The sequence below is a fragment of the Heterodontus francisci genome, chromosome 5 (assembly GCF_036365525.1).
Source record: "Heterodontus francisci isolate sHetFra1 chromosome 5, sHetFra1.hap1, whole genome shotgun sequence".
In the NCBI taxonomy this organism is placed as follows: Eukaryota; Metazoa; Chordata; class Chondrichthyes; order Heterodontiformes; family Heterodontidae; genus Heterodontus; species Heterodontus francisci.
In genome coordinates this window covers 173,884,904-173,902,703 of record NC_090375.1, presented here as the reverse complement: position 1 = coordinate 173,902,703, position 17,800 = coordinate 173,884,904, and the positions used below count along the sequence as shown (strand labels likewise).

At 41.1% G+C, this 17,800-nt stretch overlaps 1 protein-coding gene across 1 annotated transcript in view; it reads right to left on the bottom strand.

The window, feature by feature from the left end:
* LOC137370139 (protein disulfide-isomerase TMX3-like) overlaps positions 1-17,800 on the bottom strand; it is a 171,029-nt gene that overhangs the window by 140,371 nt on the left and 12,858 nt on the right. The window contains exons 3-4 of the mRNA XM_068032348.1: positions 11,976-12,015; positions 2,045-2,168 (exon numbers count right to left, since the gene is read on the bottom strand). Coding sequence (XP_067888449.1) covers positions 2,045-2,168; positions 11,976-12,015 — 164 coding nt within the window. The remainder of the gene's footprint in view (positions 1-2,044; positions 2,169-11,975; positions 12,016-17,800) is intronic.

The window sequence follows — 17,800 nt, the reverse complement described above, 5'->3', positions numbered from 1 at the left end:
GGAAGCAGCAGTTCCTACTCACAGCAACTGTCAGTGAAAGTAACAGTTCGATTTTTGTTTTTTTAAGGTCGGTCTTTTAGGTCTGGGTCTCCAACCTTTTTGCGTGAGGGGCAGATTACAATTTTTGTCCCACATAGGGGGCTAATGAGCAAATTTTGGAAAGATAAAGGCATTAGAAATGTATTTTACTATTAATCAAAACAACAAAAGATGTGCATTTTTGTGAACAAGCTTTAAAAAAAAAAACTAATTTATTCACTTACTTTCTCATCACTATGTTGACCAGTGATTTAGTGAGATACCTGGCATTGCTTTTTGCCTGCAAACTTGATATAGGGATGTGGAGTATTCAGGATAGATGTCCATCTGCCAGGAGTGATCCTGATAGTTCGCTCTCCCGTCTCTTTCCCTCCCTCTCTCTATGTCTGTCTCTCTCCTGCACCACCTCTGTGTCCTCCACCACCTCCCCTTTCTTTCTCTGCACCCTCGATCGGTGCTGGTTTAAAGGGCTGCCTGACTGTGTGCTCCCTTAGCGCCGCACCTCTGGCTGTTTGTTGGCCCACTTAGCCTCTCCCTTCCCCATGCACCGCCCCCCACCAGCCCAACCCACACCACCCCCCCCCACCCGCAGCAGCCATTCCCGCTTATTCACCGAACTGCCCGAAAACAGGGGCGGCTGATCGCAGCACGCCTGCACCACGAACCGCCAATTAGCACTCACTCCACCCAGGCAGGCTCCCAGTCAGACACTGACCAATCACAGACAGGGCTGGATTGAAAGCGTCTGCAGATTTCCAAAACCCTGATATCGTAAATCCGCCATTTGGCAGTTATTTCATATCCCTGCTGTTGATTGTTCATACCTCACTTGAATATTAAGTTGTGATTCTGCAATCAATAAAATGCCTTGTAGTGCATGACCGATTGTCTGCTTCTTCCTTGATGATTTGATAAGAATGGGTTAATTCATTCACTCACTAGTAGCTTGAAGGCATTTTAAATTGAGGGATGAAAACTGAAACTTAAATTTAATCCAAATTGTTTAACCTAAAGACGGTTCGGTCTGTGGATTCAGCATCTCACTCCTAGACCTAAAACTGGGTGATGCATCCTGGAGAGTTTCTTATTCACAGAAACTCAGAATTGTTACAGCTCAGAAGGAAGCCATTGGGCCCATCGTGTCTGCACCAGCTCTCCAAGTGAGCAATTTACTTAATGCCATTCCCCCTTCTTTCCCCCCCCCATCACCCTGTACATTCTTCCTTTTCAGGTAACTATCTAATTCGCTTTTGAATGCCTCGATCGAACCTGCCTCCACCATGCTCTCTGGCAGTGCATTCCAGATCTTAACCACTTGCTGCGTGAAAAAGTTTTTCCTCATGTCACCATTGCTTCTTTTGCCAATTACCTTAAATCTGTGCCCTCTCGTTCTTGATCCTTTCACAAATGGGAACAGTTTCTCCCTATCTACTCTGTCCAGACCTCTCATGATTTTAAATACTTCTATCAAATCTCCTCTCCTTAAGGTGGAGATAAATAGATTCTTGATAGGCAAGCGAATCAAAGATTATCGGGGGTATATGGGAGTGTGGAATTCAAGACAGAAACAGATCAGCCATGATCTTATTAAATGGCAGAGCAGGCTCAACGGGCTGAATGGCCTACTTCTGCTCCGAATTTGTATGGTCGTAAGATCAATCTGCAGTTTTCAAGGAATAAAATGAACAGAATGTAGGATACAATCAATCTTAAAACATCTCAAACTTCTGTCATTCCATGCAATAAATACTGCTTTTAGTTACAATATGAAATGAATCACAGAACCAAAAAAATCCCAGAATCCCAAGAAAAAAATTGGAGATTTGATTTCTTCAGTAAAATGACGGCTCTGATTAAATGCAACAACAAAGTATTAGATGGGACTGTGATTGAGTGAAGTAAAACCATCTTATACAAGTCATTCTTATGTTTCTGTGTTTAAAGAAAATAATCACGGACCAATTATTCAATACAAGACAGAATAGGACACTGTTGGATACCTCACCTGCATAAATTGTTGCATCCATCTTCCCCACTTTTATTGGAGACCCTGAGGTATGCATTTCAGCAGCTACCTCATCCCATACTGGTTCCAACTTCTTGCAGTGGCCACACCAAGGTGCATAGAACTAAGATAAACACATAATAGTTAGCAGCAAATTCTGTGGTTAATGATTTAGTTTGTTCAGTGGAGGGCGTATGGAAGTAACCTCAATCAGAACAATTTTTAAAAATGTTCAGCAATCAGATCAAACTCCCCTCTCCCTTAAATGTTTTACCTTCTTCATCCCACGGCACCAATTCTTGGCATCAGCCACCTTCCAGTAATTTATTTTAGTTACCATTCTTCACAATGTCTGTGGGCTATTCACTAAGGTGTATTAATCTAACCTGGATTCTGTTTACACAAAATGCCCACGTGCATGCATTTTCTACTGCCCTTTAAACCTGCATGCAACTTTAATATTTATGCATCCGCATCACCAAATCTCAATTATCTTTTTCACCAGAATTCGATTTGAATTTTATTTCCATAAAATGGTTTCATGTTAATGAGGATTTGTTATAATGTTTTTAAAAGGACCTGTGACACTCCCTTCCTAAGGTTTCAGGAAACAAACATGTCAAGCGAACATCTGAAGTGCACTGCTGCTCTACATATAACCAAACTCTAAAATGGTTGTTCCACCATACTGAAATAGGTCCATTAGAAACTTCAACCCATCCCAGGCGCAACCTGGTCACAGCAACCTACACTACTAGCTAGAAATGCACATTTGCCAGATGCTGCCATGTTTTCAATGAGTCCTGCAGGTTGTAATAAATGGGAGCCTGTCTTATCACAAAATCCACTTAAAATCTGCTCTGGAAAATGTCTTGATCCAACTTTATTTCCCATTTTTTAAAAATCAACCTTATGAATGATGTTCACTGTTGTTATCCTTTCTAGGGCAGCTATCTTAAAGGCAAACAGCAATCAGATCACTGCAAGTGATGACAAGTGGAACAGTGGGCAAACAAATGATATTCTGCACATAAAGGGAAGCTAGATAAACACAAGTGTGTGAAAGGAGTAGAAGGGCAAGTTGATGGGGTTAGGAGGAGGTGGGTACGAGGTGGTTTGAATGAAGCATAAACACAGGCATGGACTTGTTTGGCCGATTAGCCGGTTTCTGCATTGCAAATACCATGTAATAACCCTGCCAATACATTTGAAGCATCCTATCCTGTCTCATATCAAACAGCAAGAAGTAAAAAGTCTCATGTAATTGGTGAAAGGCTTATACTGCCAGCAGCGACTGAAAATGGCATCAACAGCATGCGGAAAGAAGGCTATTTACCAACTAAGTTTCACCTCAGTATAGAACACAGTTAACTGCAGATTACAGATATGCTTCCAGACATCAAGGAGTAGCTAATCAAAGCAATGAGGCAAAATGCTTTTCTTTCACTTAAAAATGACAAGAGTACTGAATGGGCCAAGGCAGCACAAAATCAGTTTTCGTTTGATACAACAACTCACCCTAGATCAAAGTGAAATTTTTATTTTACCATCCTGTCCCAACAAGAACTACTGCTGAAGAATTGTTCAAAGTATTAGATCGGTACACAACAGCTAAAAACATTTGAGTGGAATCACGGTCAAGATTTAGATGGATGAGGAAAAAAGTCACAACTAGATGCAATAGTGGACTTGCTATTTTGGTGAAAACTGTAGTACTACGCTGTGTACAGCACCACTGTTGCATACACAGGAAACTGCTAAATGCAACAATGCAACTGCTAAATGGCTGCTGCTGTCAAGGTTGCGAATCTCAAAGTTCGACTACAGAACGTATGCCTCTTCTCAGTGCTATGTGAGGAGATGGGGTTGTTGCATGAGCAACTTCTGCTTCATACACATATAATGCCCGTCAAGCAGTAAATTTTGGCAACGTACTGAAGTCAGGAAGGTGTATTGCACGTTTTATTTATTTATTTTATTTAGAGATACGGCACTGAAACAGGCCCTTCGGCCCACCGAGTCTGTGCTGACCAACAACCACCCATTTATACTAATCCTACATTAATCCCATATTCCCTACCACATCCCCACCATTCTCCTACCACCTACCTACACTAGGGGCAATTTACAATGGCCAATTTACCTATCAACCTGCAAGTCTTTGGCTGTGGGAGGAAACCGGAGCACCCAGGGGAAACCCACGCAGTCACAGGGAGAACTTGCAAATTCTGCACAGGTAGTACCCAGAACTGAACCTGGGTTGCTGGAGCTGTGAGGCTGCGGTGCTAACCACTGCGCCGACTCCAAGTTGCCAATTCATCACTTCTTCAACCAGCACTTCCAGGTTTTACTAGGCCATTTACCGGACATATTTGACAAGCTCAATGAACTTACCTTTTTTTGCAATGAAAGAACTATAATATTTTGTCATGCACGAAAGGAGCCATGATGAAATAAACAATGAAATGGAAGAATCATGAATTTAAAAAAATCAAGTGTTAAACAAAACCACAGGCACAGACACTTGGATCACAGCCAAAATGGAGTAGCAGTCACATGACCCCTCCTGCACTGGAAATCAACAAACCTATCTGCAGAGCTGGACCTGGTTAACCTCATCTGAAAAAGCTCCAGAAGAACCCCTTTGAAATTGAAAAGAGCACTATTGCATATTAATGACTCTTATCAACATGAATGAACTAACAAAGGATTCTGGAAACGTATCAACTCACAACCCAAATCAAAATGATTAGATGTGAAATAGCATTATGTAAACAGAATGGACCTTATCCAGACATCAACTGATAGCTAAGGTCTCCACATCCTGGTCCATTGCGGGCTATGTGTTCTCTAACAGAAACTCTAATGTGATGAAACAGAGACACAGAGGAGATCAAGGCAACACCTTCAGAAAGTAGTGCGGTCAGAGGTTGTGCAAATGACCCAACCAACCGAGAATCCCGCAGAACAACTGAACAATCATTACAGCCGAGACATCACAAAGTGACTTTAAGACTCTCCATCTGTGAAAGGTAATAAAATCCACACCACCAGCTTTGCGCTGCGTTATAACCACTAGACCTCTACAACACCACAACAAGTTCAAGACCACAAACACAGAATCACAGAATCGTTACAGTGCAGAAGGAGGCCATTTGGCCCATCGTCCGCACAGGCTCTCAAAGAGAAATTCCCTTAGTTCCATTACCCTGCCTTCTCCACATAACCCTGCAAATTCTTCCTTTTCATATAACAGTCTAATTCCCTTTCGAATGCTTCAATTGAACCTGCCTCCATCACTTTCTCAGGCAGCGCTTTCCACACCTTAACCACTCGCTGCATGAAAAAGTTTTTCCTTATGGCACTTTTACTTCTCTTACCAAATACTTTAAATCTGTGCCCTCTCATTCTCAATCCTTTCACGAGTGGGAACAGTTTGTCTCTATCCACTCTGTCCAGACCCCTCATGATTTTGAATACCTCTATCAAATCACCTCTCAGCCTTCTCTTCTCCAAGGAAAACAGTCCTTACTTCTCCAATCTATCTTTATAACTGAAGTTCTTCATCCCTGGAAATATTCTCGTCAATCTTTTCTGCACTCTCTCCAATGCCCTCACTTCTTTCCTAAAGTGTGGCACCCAGAACAGGACACAATACTCCTGCTGAGGCCGAACTCGTGTCTTATACAAGTTCGACAGAACTTCCTTGCTCTTGTACTCTATGCCCCTATTAATAAAGCCCAGGATACCGTATGCTTTATTAAACCTCTCTCTCAACCTGTCCTGCCACTGTCAATGGCTTATGCACATATACACCTAGGTCCCTCTGCTCCTGCACCCCTTTAGAATTGTAACCTTCATTTTATATTGTCTCTCCACGTTCTTCCTACCAAAATGAACCACTTCACATTTCTCCGCATTGAACGTCATCTGCCACGTGTCTGCCTATTCCACCAACTTGTCTGTGTCCTTTTGAAGTTTTACACTATCCTCCTCACAGTTCACAATGCTTCCAAGTTTTGTATCATCCGCAAACTTTGAAATTGTGCCCTTTACACCAAGGTCTAGGTTATTAATATATATCAGAAAAAGCAAGGGTCCCAACACTGATCCCTGGGGAACTCCACTACAAACCTTCCTCCAGCCCGAAAAACATCCATTAACCACTATTCTCTGTTTCCTGCCGCTCAGCCAATTTTGTATCCACCCAAGCCTGCATCTTCAAAAGGGACTGTCCTTCTGAGAAGATTCAACAGATTCACTGTAAACCACACTTACCTCACTTTGGACTGAGAACTACTGACCCTTTTCTCTCTATCTATTCTTGTGTATGTACGTGGTGAGGTTATGACCATTTTGGGCATTATGTAAAAATAAATAGTTTTTTTAAGAACCAACGAGTAAACCTATCATTTGTCTGTTTATTTGACCCTAAAAAATGCTCAGGGACTAACTCAATTTTTAACAAAATGCAACTGCAGTCATTAGTGAGGGTAACAGTGGGAAGCACCCACTCCTCTTTCCACCTGTAAGAAATTTCATTTGCTTAAATTACAGATTTTGCAAAAATATTTTTTGCCGTGGAGTAGCTACGTAAAGATGAATGAGGTGTTCTTTTGTGTTCATGTTTATTCATTAGTGTAGCGAGTAGGACTAGTCTGTTGGGTAGTACTGTGTTATTCAAAGGAACATAAGAACAGGAGTAGGCGAGTTAGCCCCCTCAAGCCTGTTCTGCCATTCAAGGAGATCATGACTGATATGTGACCTAACTCTATATAACTGCTTTTGCTCCCTATCCCTTAATGTTCTTGGCTAACAAAAATCCACCAATCTTAGCTTTAAAATTAGCAATTGTTCTACCATCAATTGCTGTTTGCACAAGACAATTTCAAACTTCTACCACCCTGTGTGTTTAGAAGTGGCTCTAATTTTTAGACTACATCCCCTAATCTTAGACTCCCCAACCAGCAGAAATAGTTTCTATCTACCCTTATCAGTGGCCCTTAATGTCTTGAAAACTTCGATCAAATCAAATTAACGTTCCAAATTCCATGGAATACAACCCTAGTTTGTTTAATCTCTGCTTGCAGAGTAACCCTTGGCATCCAGATATTGTTCCAGTAAGTCTAAGCTGCACTCCCTCCAAGGGTAGTGCAAGCTTCCCAAGGTGTAGTACTCAGAACTGCTCGCAGAATTCCTGGTGTGGTTGATCCAGGGCTTTGTATAACTGAGGTATGACTTCTACATCCTTGTATTCTAGTCCACTAGATATAAAGGCCAGGATTCCACTAGCCTTTTTAATCATTTTCTGTACCTGTTCATGATCCATGTACCTGGACCCTCAAGTCTGTTTTTTTTTTAAAGCTAAGAACTCTGCATGCTTTTAAAGACTGAGAAAAAGGATTTTCCGTGAACATTGAATGCTGAAACTTGGTGTTCGAATGGAGTGGGACAGACAACAGCAAAGGAAATGACAGCACACATGACTTGATTGTTAGAGTTTCAGTTTCACTTCTGCATGGGAAAAGATCAGTGAACTGGAAAGGAAGGAGGGGAAACAAACTAGCTGGGACCTGTTTTTGCAGACCAGAGAAAAAGACCTTTTCCTTGAAAAGGCGGCTTGCCTCTCTCGTAAAAAGAAATTCTACATTTGAGGTGGTGGCTGTGGTCTGCCTGGAGAGAGGAAAGAGACCCCTGGAGAGGAAGAAACCCAGGAAAAAAAAAAGAGTTGCTGCTGCTCTCTGCAGAGAAAGGTTCCTTCGCTGAGAGGAAGCCCTGCATTTTAAAAGGTACATACTCCCATTGCCTCCAGTCTCTGAAAAATCTCTGTCTCAGGAATAATTCCTGTTGCCTCTTTTGTTTTGGGAAATCCTGAAAGCTCAAGAAAGCTTCTATTGCTAGACTGCTACTTCAAAATCCAAGTAGACCTGTTGCAACACCCTTTGCTGGAAGATCTGGGTGACAACTGCTGCAGACAAATTGCCTTGAACGCCTACCCATCACAGACCGTCAACCCTGCCTGGACAGCTTCGAGTTGTATCCGACTATTCGACCCTGGGACACCTCACCGACCCGGAAATATCCTACCAGAACGTAACACCCTAATTATATCATTCCTAAGAAACAGTTGTAATTCAAAACATCCTTTTAAAACCGCTTAACCTTTTTAAAAAATGTACGTGTGTGTGTGTGTGTGTGCATGAGAGTTAGGAAGAAGTTTGAGAAGAATCCTTTCAGATATAGAGTTCTTTCATTATTGTTTAAGACTTAGTTTATTAATAAATAGTTAATTTTGTTGTTGTTTAAAGAAACCTGGCTTGGTGTGCTTCATTCTAGGGGACAACTAGAAAGTAATTAATTTGGCTATTTTCTAGTAGGTGGGAAACTTTACTAATATGCTGTGACCTGTGAAGTAGTGGGATTGAATTAACAGTGCATTACTCCCGCCTTGGTCGTAACAACTGCCACTGTTTCTAGCTTGTCATTTGGAAAGTACCCTGTTCTATTCTTTTTATTGCCAAAGTGGACAACTTCACATTTGTCTACCATGAAATCTATTTGCCACAGATTAAGTGAATAGGCAAAACTACCACTATCTATGTTATTTTACACTTCCATCTACACTGCTAACAATACCTGTATGTCATCAGCAAATTTGTTTATGTGGCTTTCTATTCCAACATCCAAGCCATTAATGAATATAGTGAATAGTTGAAACTCCACAGATCCTTGCAGCACACCACTAGTCACATTCTGCCAATTAGAGTACCTTCCCATTATCGCTACTCTGTTCTTCCATTCAGCCAATTTCCTAACCAGGTCAATAATTTGCTTTCAATTCCATGAGTTTCAACTTTAGCTAACAGTATCTTATGAGTGACTTTATCAAATACCTTCTGAAAGTCCACATAAGTAACATACACAGACATTCCCCTGTTCTACTGCTTTACTCAACTCTTCAAAAAAATTCAATCAGATTCATCAGGCATGACTGACCCTTGACAAATCCATGCTGGTTCTCAAATGCCTTGAAAATTTTCAGCTGATCAATCATCCTATCCTTAATTATAGACTCCAGCAATTTCCTGACAACAGATGTAAGGCTAACTGGTCTATAATTCCCTGGTTTCCTTCTCTCACCTTTCTTAAATAGAGGCATGACATGCATAATTTTCCAATCTAAAGGAACGGTGATTATGTTGCTTTCTGTCTTAAGAAATTTATTAACTACAAAAATTAAATCCTCAATTTTCTTTAGCAAGTTGGAGCCACGAATAAAAGACAAAGATCTTTGGGAATCTCTACACAATTATAGATTAGGTCAGCATTGAAAACTGCTAGTGCTTACAAGAGTTGTTCAAATTTATGCAAAGAATGCAAGAACTAATGCATTTGCATCTCAACATTATATAAATCCAGAAGAAAGTAAATCATCTTTTGCCTGTAAAACTCTTTCCAAGACATTATGACTTTCAACAGCATGCATTGTATGTAAACTGTTAACCATCATTTTCTGAAGCATGCATTAGGTTGGTAAGAACATGGAAAATTTGTGATCTGCCTATTCATAGCCAAATACGATGCTCCAAGTTAGCGTTCACAACTACCGTTGTCTATTTTGAGAGGCAGCTGTACTTCTTAGAGTTGTCCCCACTTGCACAGTTACAGAGCCTAGCAAATAAAACAAAACTGCAACCCCTTCTCAATTGTGTATACCGTTGTTGGTTACAGACTGTTTTACTTAGCCTATGATGTTTAATTTGTGAAGGTGTCATAACTGAAGATTAACCCTGTATAGTAATTGCTGCAAGGTGACCAGAATTTAACCTTAAACTGATTGTTGGAAAATAGCAGTCCACTGTATGTTACAGCAGAATAAATCAAAGCTACATTGGCAATTTTACCAATGCCATCTGCTTGCACAGCTGTCTTCAGTGCTTTTAGTGGTGAATTACTGTGCAAAGAACAAAGAACAGTACAGCACAGGAACAGGCCATTCGGCCCTCCAAGCCTGCGCCGATCTTGATGCCTGCCTAAACTAAAACCTTCTGCACTTCCGGGGCCCATATCCCTCTATTCCCTTCCTATTCCTGTATTTGTCAAGATGTCTCTTAAACGTTGCTATCGTATCTGCTTCCACCACCTCCCCTGGCAGCAAGTTCCAGGCACTCACCTTCTGTGTAAAAAACCTGCCTCGCACATCCCCTCTAAACTTTGCCCCTCGCACCTTAAACCTATGTCCCCTAGTAACTGACTCTTCCACCCTGGGAAAAAGCTTCTGACTATCCACTCCGTCCATGCCGCTCATAACTTTGTAAATCTCTATCATGTCGCCCCTCCACCTCCGTCGTTCCAGTGAAAACAATCCGAGTTTTTCCAACCTCTCCTCATAGCTAATGCCCTCCAGACCAGGCAACATCCTCTGTACCTCCTCTGTACCCTCTCCAAAGCCTCCATGTCCTTCTGGTAGTGTGGCGACCAGAATTGCACGCAATATTCTAAGTGTGGCCTAACTAAGGTTCTGTACAGCTGCAGCATGACTTGCCAATTTTTATACTCTATGCCCCGACCGATGGAAGGCAAGCATGCCGTATGCCTTCTTGACTACCTTATCCACCTGCGTTGCCACTTTCAGTGACCTGTGGGACCTGTACGCCCAGATCTCTCTGCATGTCAATACTCCTAAGGGTTCTGCCATTTACTGCATACCTCCCACCTGCATTAGACCTTTCAAAATGCATTACCTCACATTTGTCCGGATTAAACTCCATCTGCCATTTCTCCGCCCAAGTCTCCAACCGATCTATATCCTGCTGTGTCCTCTGACAATCCTCATCATTATCCGCAACTCCACCAACCTTTGTGTCGTCTGCAAACTTACTAATCAGACCAGCTACATTTTCCTCCAAATCATTTATATATACTACAAACAGAAAAGGTCCCAGCACTGATACCTGCAGAACACCACTAGTCACATCCCTCCATTCAGAAAAACACCCATCCACTGTTACCCTCTTGGTGCAGTTGCTCAAATAACTTTACTCGCTCTGCACAACAGTCTTATTAAAATGCACCAGAAGTACACATTATTGTTCCTAATGTAAATACACACAGGTATAGCTGATACATACCAAAACCTATTCCTCAAGGAAGAAATATCCCATTATCAATAACTGTAAGAGTAACATCCAGCATAAATAGTTTTCTCAGGAGTAAACTGAACTTGTTACTGTTTGGGAATTATATAGCAAAATCCTGTAAGACATTTGTATGTTTTAACTTGGGATAAGAATTCTTAAAGTAAAAGTATCTCAAACTGCTATCTGTTCACATATTATAAAAGCAGGGTGCACCTGTTTAAAACTTTATATTTCATGATTTTTAAAAATAAAAATCTAGATTCTTCTGATATTATGGTCAAGATCAATAGCCTACATATAATGTATGCCCATGATCTGCAAGTTGAAATACATCAACACCCAGGTTTTTCCAAAAATAAATCAGCAGCTGTACCAGGGATGTGAATATACTGGGGTAATTTTTTTTTGTGCAACAGCAAATTAGCAAAAAAGTCTGCTTGTGCACAATGTTTTGAAAGAACACTTAATATTTAGGTCGTAGACTACTCCAGATGGGGTTAGACTGCCTACTGCACTTTCAGTTCAATAATCACACATACATGTAGAATGGTAGACATTACAGTATCAGTGGATGGTTGAAGTGTGCCCTGTATAAACAACACAAGCATCTAACTGAAAAACAAGCTACTCTCAATCCTCTGAAGGTCACTGTTCAACTGTCATGTTATTTTTTGATGCTGTCGGAAGTACATAGCTATATTGGAAAATGTACGCTAAAATTACATCAGCATTAAGCATGCTGCATTTTGTTTTTAACTTTTTTTTAAAAAAAAAGGAAAGTGTATACTTACATCTACTAACCAAATTTCATCTTCTCTATTTTCTCTAAACCTGCAAAAAAAATCATATTGTTAACAAATAACAATTATATTTCTAATACAGATTATATCCAAGACACCACACTATTAATCTTTTTAGAATTCCAGTTTTTATTTTTGTTATTGATTGTAGTTACTATACATATCTGATTAGTAATTGTGATCAACAGTATGAATTCACAAAAACCTTTTTCTAAATCCAGAGGGGTGAGCAGAGTACAGTAGAAACCAAGCAGAATTATTTTGACAGCCAAGTTGGACACAAGACTCTCTGCTGGCTCCAAAGTATATTTTGGGTGCACATACTGTGACTATGCTGAATGCAGTTAAAAGAGACTCCACTTTGCCATTAGGAATCTTTCACAGTGAAAACACCTAGGACTCAATTAACCAGCATGAAATCCTATGGGATAAGCTTTGGAAATTTGTGTCTTACTTCTAGACTGATTCTGGAATGCTATACAGGCAGTATCTGTTGCCTGGTGGTAATTCATGTGCATGTGCAGCTTTTTATTTCCTTGTGAATCACTCCACTGCAAAATGAATGAATTTATTTGGGGAAATACAATCTGATTAACAAAAATCCTGCAATTAATTCCTGCAAACTAAAGTGTTAGCAAGCACTGTAAATTTTAAAAATAAAAGTAAGTTTTGGGAAAATGAAGAAATAGTTCAGGGATTTCGAACATATGTAACTCATCCTACCTGAAAACACAACAGCATGGCATGCAAGATTACTGTAAACAGGTTGCATGAAACATCCATGTCATGGAATTTATTATCTTTACTGGTCAAGGATCATGCAGCAGGCTAGAGTAGATATGTAAACTCAAATGTTTCTTTTAGTAGTTATGTTATCATTTGGAAGCCAAGTAAACAACTCCTACAAAACCATTATGTCTATTGTACTTAAGTATGAAATATTGGGTCATAATCTTTTTCTTATAAAGTATACAGTCACATCTACAGCAGCTCAGTCTGCTAGAATGCAATTTTAGAAAAAGGACAACACAAAATATGTTTTTTCCAAGCAGCATCATGATAGAACTTGAGAACTAAAATGACTGGTATTATTCTGAAGCACAACCCCTCAAGCAAGCGTATGAAGCCACAACAGGGCCAACGCTCTTTCCTCCCTTCCTATGAACATATATTAGAGCATCTTCAGGTCCCATTTCAGGGATTTGAGTACAAAAGCTAGGCTGACACTCGAGTGCAATTCCAAGGGAGCACTGCACTGTCGTAGTCGCTGTCTTTCAAACAAGACGCTGAACAGAGGCTCGGTCTACCCTCGCAGATGGTCGTAAATGATCACACTATTTTGAAGAAAAGGGGAGTTGTGTCCTGTGCCCTGGCCAATACTTATCCTGAACCAAAACCTAAAAAAGCTATCTGGTCATTAACAAACAGCAATTTGTGGGACCTCACTGTGCCCACATTGGCTGACATTTTCTACAAGACAACACCTCACAAGTACTTTATTAGCTGTAAAGCGATTAGAAATGTCCTTGAGGTCATGAAAGGTGCTGTATGAACATAAATCCTTTTTTCAATGACGGGAATCATAACAGTGGATCTGCACATTCAGAAGGCACTTCATTGAAATTGCAGGATACCAAACTTGATTTTCAAAACTGAACCTTTGCACATCGGAACACAGACAGGCTAATATAACACCTAAGTACTTTCCTTAGACTAGTATTGTATTCAGACAGCATTGCCTAGTGTGCTCCAATGAATCAATTTAGTGAGTCATTCTGATCAGGAACCTACAATTAATCTCGTTTTTGCTGACAGTTCATCTTAAATGTCCTCTGCCCTTCTGGGTTAGAGAGCGTAAAGTTGGGTTCCTGATCCTGAGCACTATATCAAACCCTCCTGGATGTATGGATGAATTGTCATGTGAGACTGGACTTGGCTATGATGCCCTCCAAAGTCAAGTGCCATGCCAAAATTCACCATCAAGGCATGGACACATGAATAATGACCACTCAGGTGAGGTACCAGAGGGAATTCAGCACCTGTGGAAGCATGGTAAATAACGGAGTCAGTGCCTTGAGGATAGGAGGACAGAAAATAGGCATTAATAAAAATCATATTTCTCCCCTTTAATAACCAGCTTGAGCTTTGCTCTCAGTTTACAACGTCACCTGGATGAACAGAGTGGCGACACTTTCAGATATCGGTACTCAGTTTTGGATTACACAAAATAGGTTAACATGGTATTGTCCCCACCTTAGGATCACTTTAATACCACCCCATACAATCTGTAGTAAACAGCGAGAAGGTTCAGGCATTCCTTTACAAATTACATACAAGTCTACGGGCCAAGTGCTGGAAAATGGGATTAGAATAGTTAGGTGCTTGATGGCCGGCACAGACATGATGGGCCGAAGGACCTGTTTCTGTGCTGTAAAACTCTATGACATACTTCAGACATAACTGAGGTAATTTTAATGTAACCCGTTCTCAATGGAGTGTAAAATCTGATGGGGTGTAAAACAGGCAATTCACCTGACTACCTACACCTGCCCTGCAGCTGGATGGCTAGATTAGGATTCCCCACAATCAGTCTGAAATCTCAGGTATTAGGCTTCTGTTGCAGGACTTTACCATTGACAGCAGAAAATAGATTAGACCTGCAAATTATCTGATGGGATTGTTTTAATGGTCTGGAATGTTCGATGATGCACTGCACAAACTATGCATGGCACAGCATGCCTATTCAAGCTCCACCCACCATAGGACAACACCTGGCAAGTAATTGCTCGATGAATGGTGCTCAGAGAAGCCCATGCCTCATCTTAAGCAGACTTGCTGCTCCACAAACCTTTGAAGCTTGCTATTCAGTGCTAGTCACTCTTGGTTCTTTGCTCTTCAGTGACAGGACCTAATTAAGATGGATTTATTAGCCCTATAACATTACTCTTCTTTTTCTGCCCACTTCATTAAGACCAAGGTCTCCCTACACAGGAAGTTGCTAGCACAGACCTATGTCTTCATGGCACAGCATGCTTTAGCTTTTCAAAGAGTGGCACTCAAGCAAGACAGTAATTGGAAAAGTTAGTAACAATGCACTATGCCAGCCATAATCTATTTCAGGATTTGCTAGCTTGCTGCTCGAGTTGAGTCAACAACTATTTTCTAAATGTGCTCAATTGGCAGATCTGATGTGACATGATCTGAATCACATAGCTACCTATTGTTATGAACCTCACAACCCAATCAGAATGGTTATCCTTTAAGCCACTAGCATTTGAGAAAAAAAATCATTGAAGAGCACATTCAGCTATTTTAACTATTGATTTCTAGTCTGACAACGTAATGGACTAGAAACCAAATCTCTTAAACCTCATCCCATCCTAGTCCTATAACTTCAATCTATATCCTCTGCCCTTCCACCTTTGGCCCATTGCACAAATCTCCCCTCCCCCAGTCATCAGCGGCACAGCCTTCAGCCTCCAGACCCCTGCATCATTCTGAACTCTCCTTCTATCTTGCCATTTTCAAAACTCTACTTTCTTTCCTTGTGCCTACAATCACCACCCCTAACTTTCTGCACAATGTCTTCTAATCCTCTTGTAAATGATCTTTCGATGTTTCATTGCGTGAAAGCCGCAATATAAATGCAAGGTTTTGTTATGTACAGACTCTCATCAGCACTATGTCCCAGGTACACTTAAAACAGACAAATAATTTATTTGATAATATGCTACTCAAAAGCTGCCACTTTAGAGCAAAACTACATTACTGTACCAAATTTTTAAAACAAAGCCAAAACAGTTATATTCTACAGAAAGGAAGCTGAACATGCTTCACTTGTAATGAGATGCTATTTACTTCACTTGAGACTTTAAATTTCTCACACTTATATTAAGTCACAGGTTCAAGATGCACTTCAGCTACTTTAGCACATGTGCTACACTGGCATTCCCGAGGGAGGGCTGCACTGTCGGAGGTGCTGTTTTATGGATGAGATGTTAAACAGAGGCCCTATCTGCCCTCTTAGATAAATGTAAAAGATCTAAAATGTAAAAGGGGTGGGGTCCACCAGTATCGTGGCCAACATTTAAACCTCAAACACCACCTCAAAACATCTGGCAATTTATGGAATTGCTGTTTGTGAGACCTTGCTGTGTGCTAATTGGCTGTTGTGTTTCCTACATGATGAGTGACTACACTTCAGGAGTACTTTGCATGTTAACTTTCTGTGGCGAGTTTAGTGAGAAAATAAGTCCAGTAATTAAGTCTAAGCACCATTACAACAATGTGATAATTGTGATTAAATATTGGAAAAACCCCACCACAAACCCTGTTCCCTCTCCCTGGTCTTTGAGGCGGAACAAAGCTGTTCACATAGAAAACAGGAGTAGGCCATTCGACCCTTCAGGCCTGCTCCGCCATTCAAAAAAGATCCTGGCTGATCATCTAATTCAGTACTTTTTTTAATTTTATTTTTAAAAATTTTATTTAGAGATACAGCACTGAAACAGGCCCTTCGGCCCACCGAGTCTGTGCCGACCAACAACCATCCGTTTATACTAACCTTACAGTAATCCCATATTCCCTACCACATCCCCACCTTCCCTCAATTCTCCTACCACCTACCAACACTAGGGGTAATTTACAACGGCCAATTTACCCATCAACCTGCAATTCTTTGGCTGTGGAGGAAACCGGCGCACCCAGCGAAAACCCACGCAGTCACAGGGAGAACTTGCAAACTCCGCACAGGCAGTACCCAGAATTAAACCCAGGTCCCTGGAGCTGCGAGGCTGCGGTGCTAACCACTGCGCCACTGTGCTGCCCTGTTCCCGCTTTCTCCCCATATCCCTTGATCCCTTTGGCATTAATATATCTATCTCCTTCTTGAATATATTTAATGACTTGGCCTCCACTGCCTTCTGCAGTAGAGAATTCCACAGGTTCACCACCCTCCGAGTGAAAAAATTTCTCCTCATCTCGGTTCTAAATGGCATACCCCGTATCCTGAGACTGTGACCGCTTGTTCTGGACTCCCCAGCCATTGGGAACATCCTTCCTGCATCTAGCCTGTCTAGTTCTGTTAGAATTTTATAGATTTCTATGAGATCCCCTCTCATTCTTCTAAACTCGAGTGAATATAGGCCTAGTCGACCCAATCTCTCCTCATACGTCAATCCTGCCATCCCAGGAATCAGCCTAGTAAATCTTCTTTGCACTCCCTCCATGGCAAGAACATCCTTTCTCAGATAAGGAGACCAAAACTGCACACAATACTCCAAATGTGGTCTCACCAATGCCCTGTATAACTGCAGTAAGACATCATTGCTCCTGTACTCAAATCCTCTTGCAATGAAGGCCAACATACCATTTGCCTTCCTGCTTGCTGCACCTGAAAGCTTGGTTTCAGCGACTGGTGTACAAGGACACCCTGGTTTCGTTGCACCTCCCCCTTTCCCAATCTATCACCACTCAAATAATAATCTGCCTTTCTCTTTTTACAACCAAAGTGGATAACCTCACATTTATCTACGTTATACTGCATCTGCCATGCATTTGCCCACTCACCCAACTTGTCCAAATCACATTCGAGTCTCTTTGCATCCTCCTCACAGCTCAGTCTCCCCCCCCCCAGCTTTGTGTCATCTACAAACCTGGACATGTTACATTTAGTTCCCTCACCCAAGTCATTATTATATATTTTGAATAGCACTGATCCCTGTGGTACCCCACAAGTCACTGCCTGCCACCCGGAAAAAGACCCGTTTATTCCTACTCTATGTTTCCTGTCTGTCAACCAATTCTCAATCCATGCC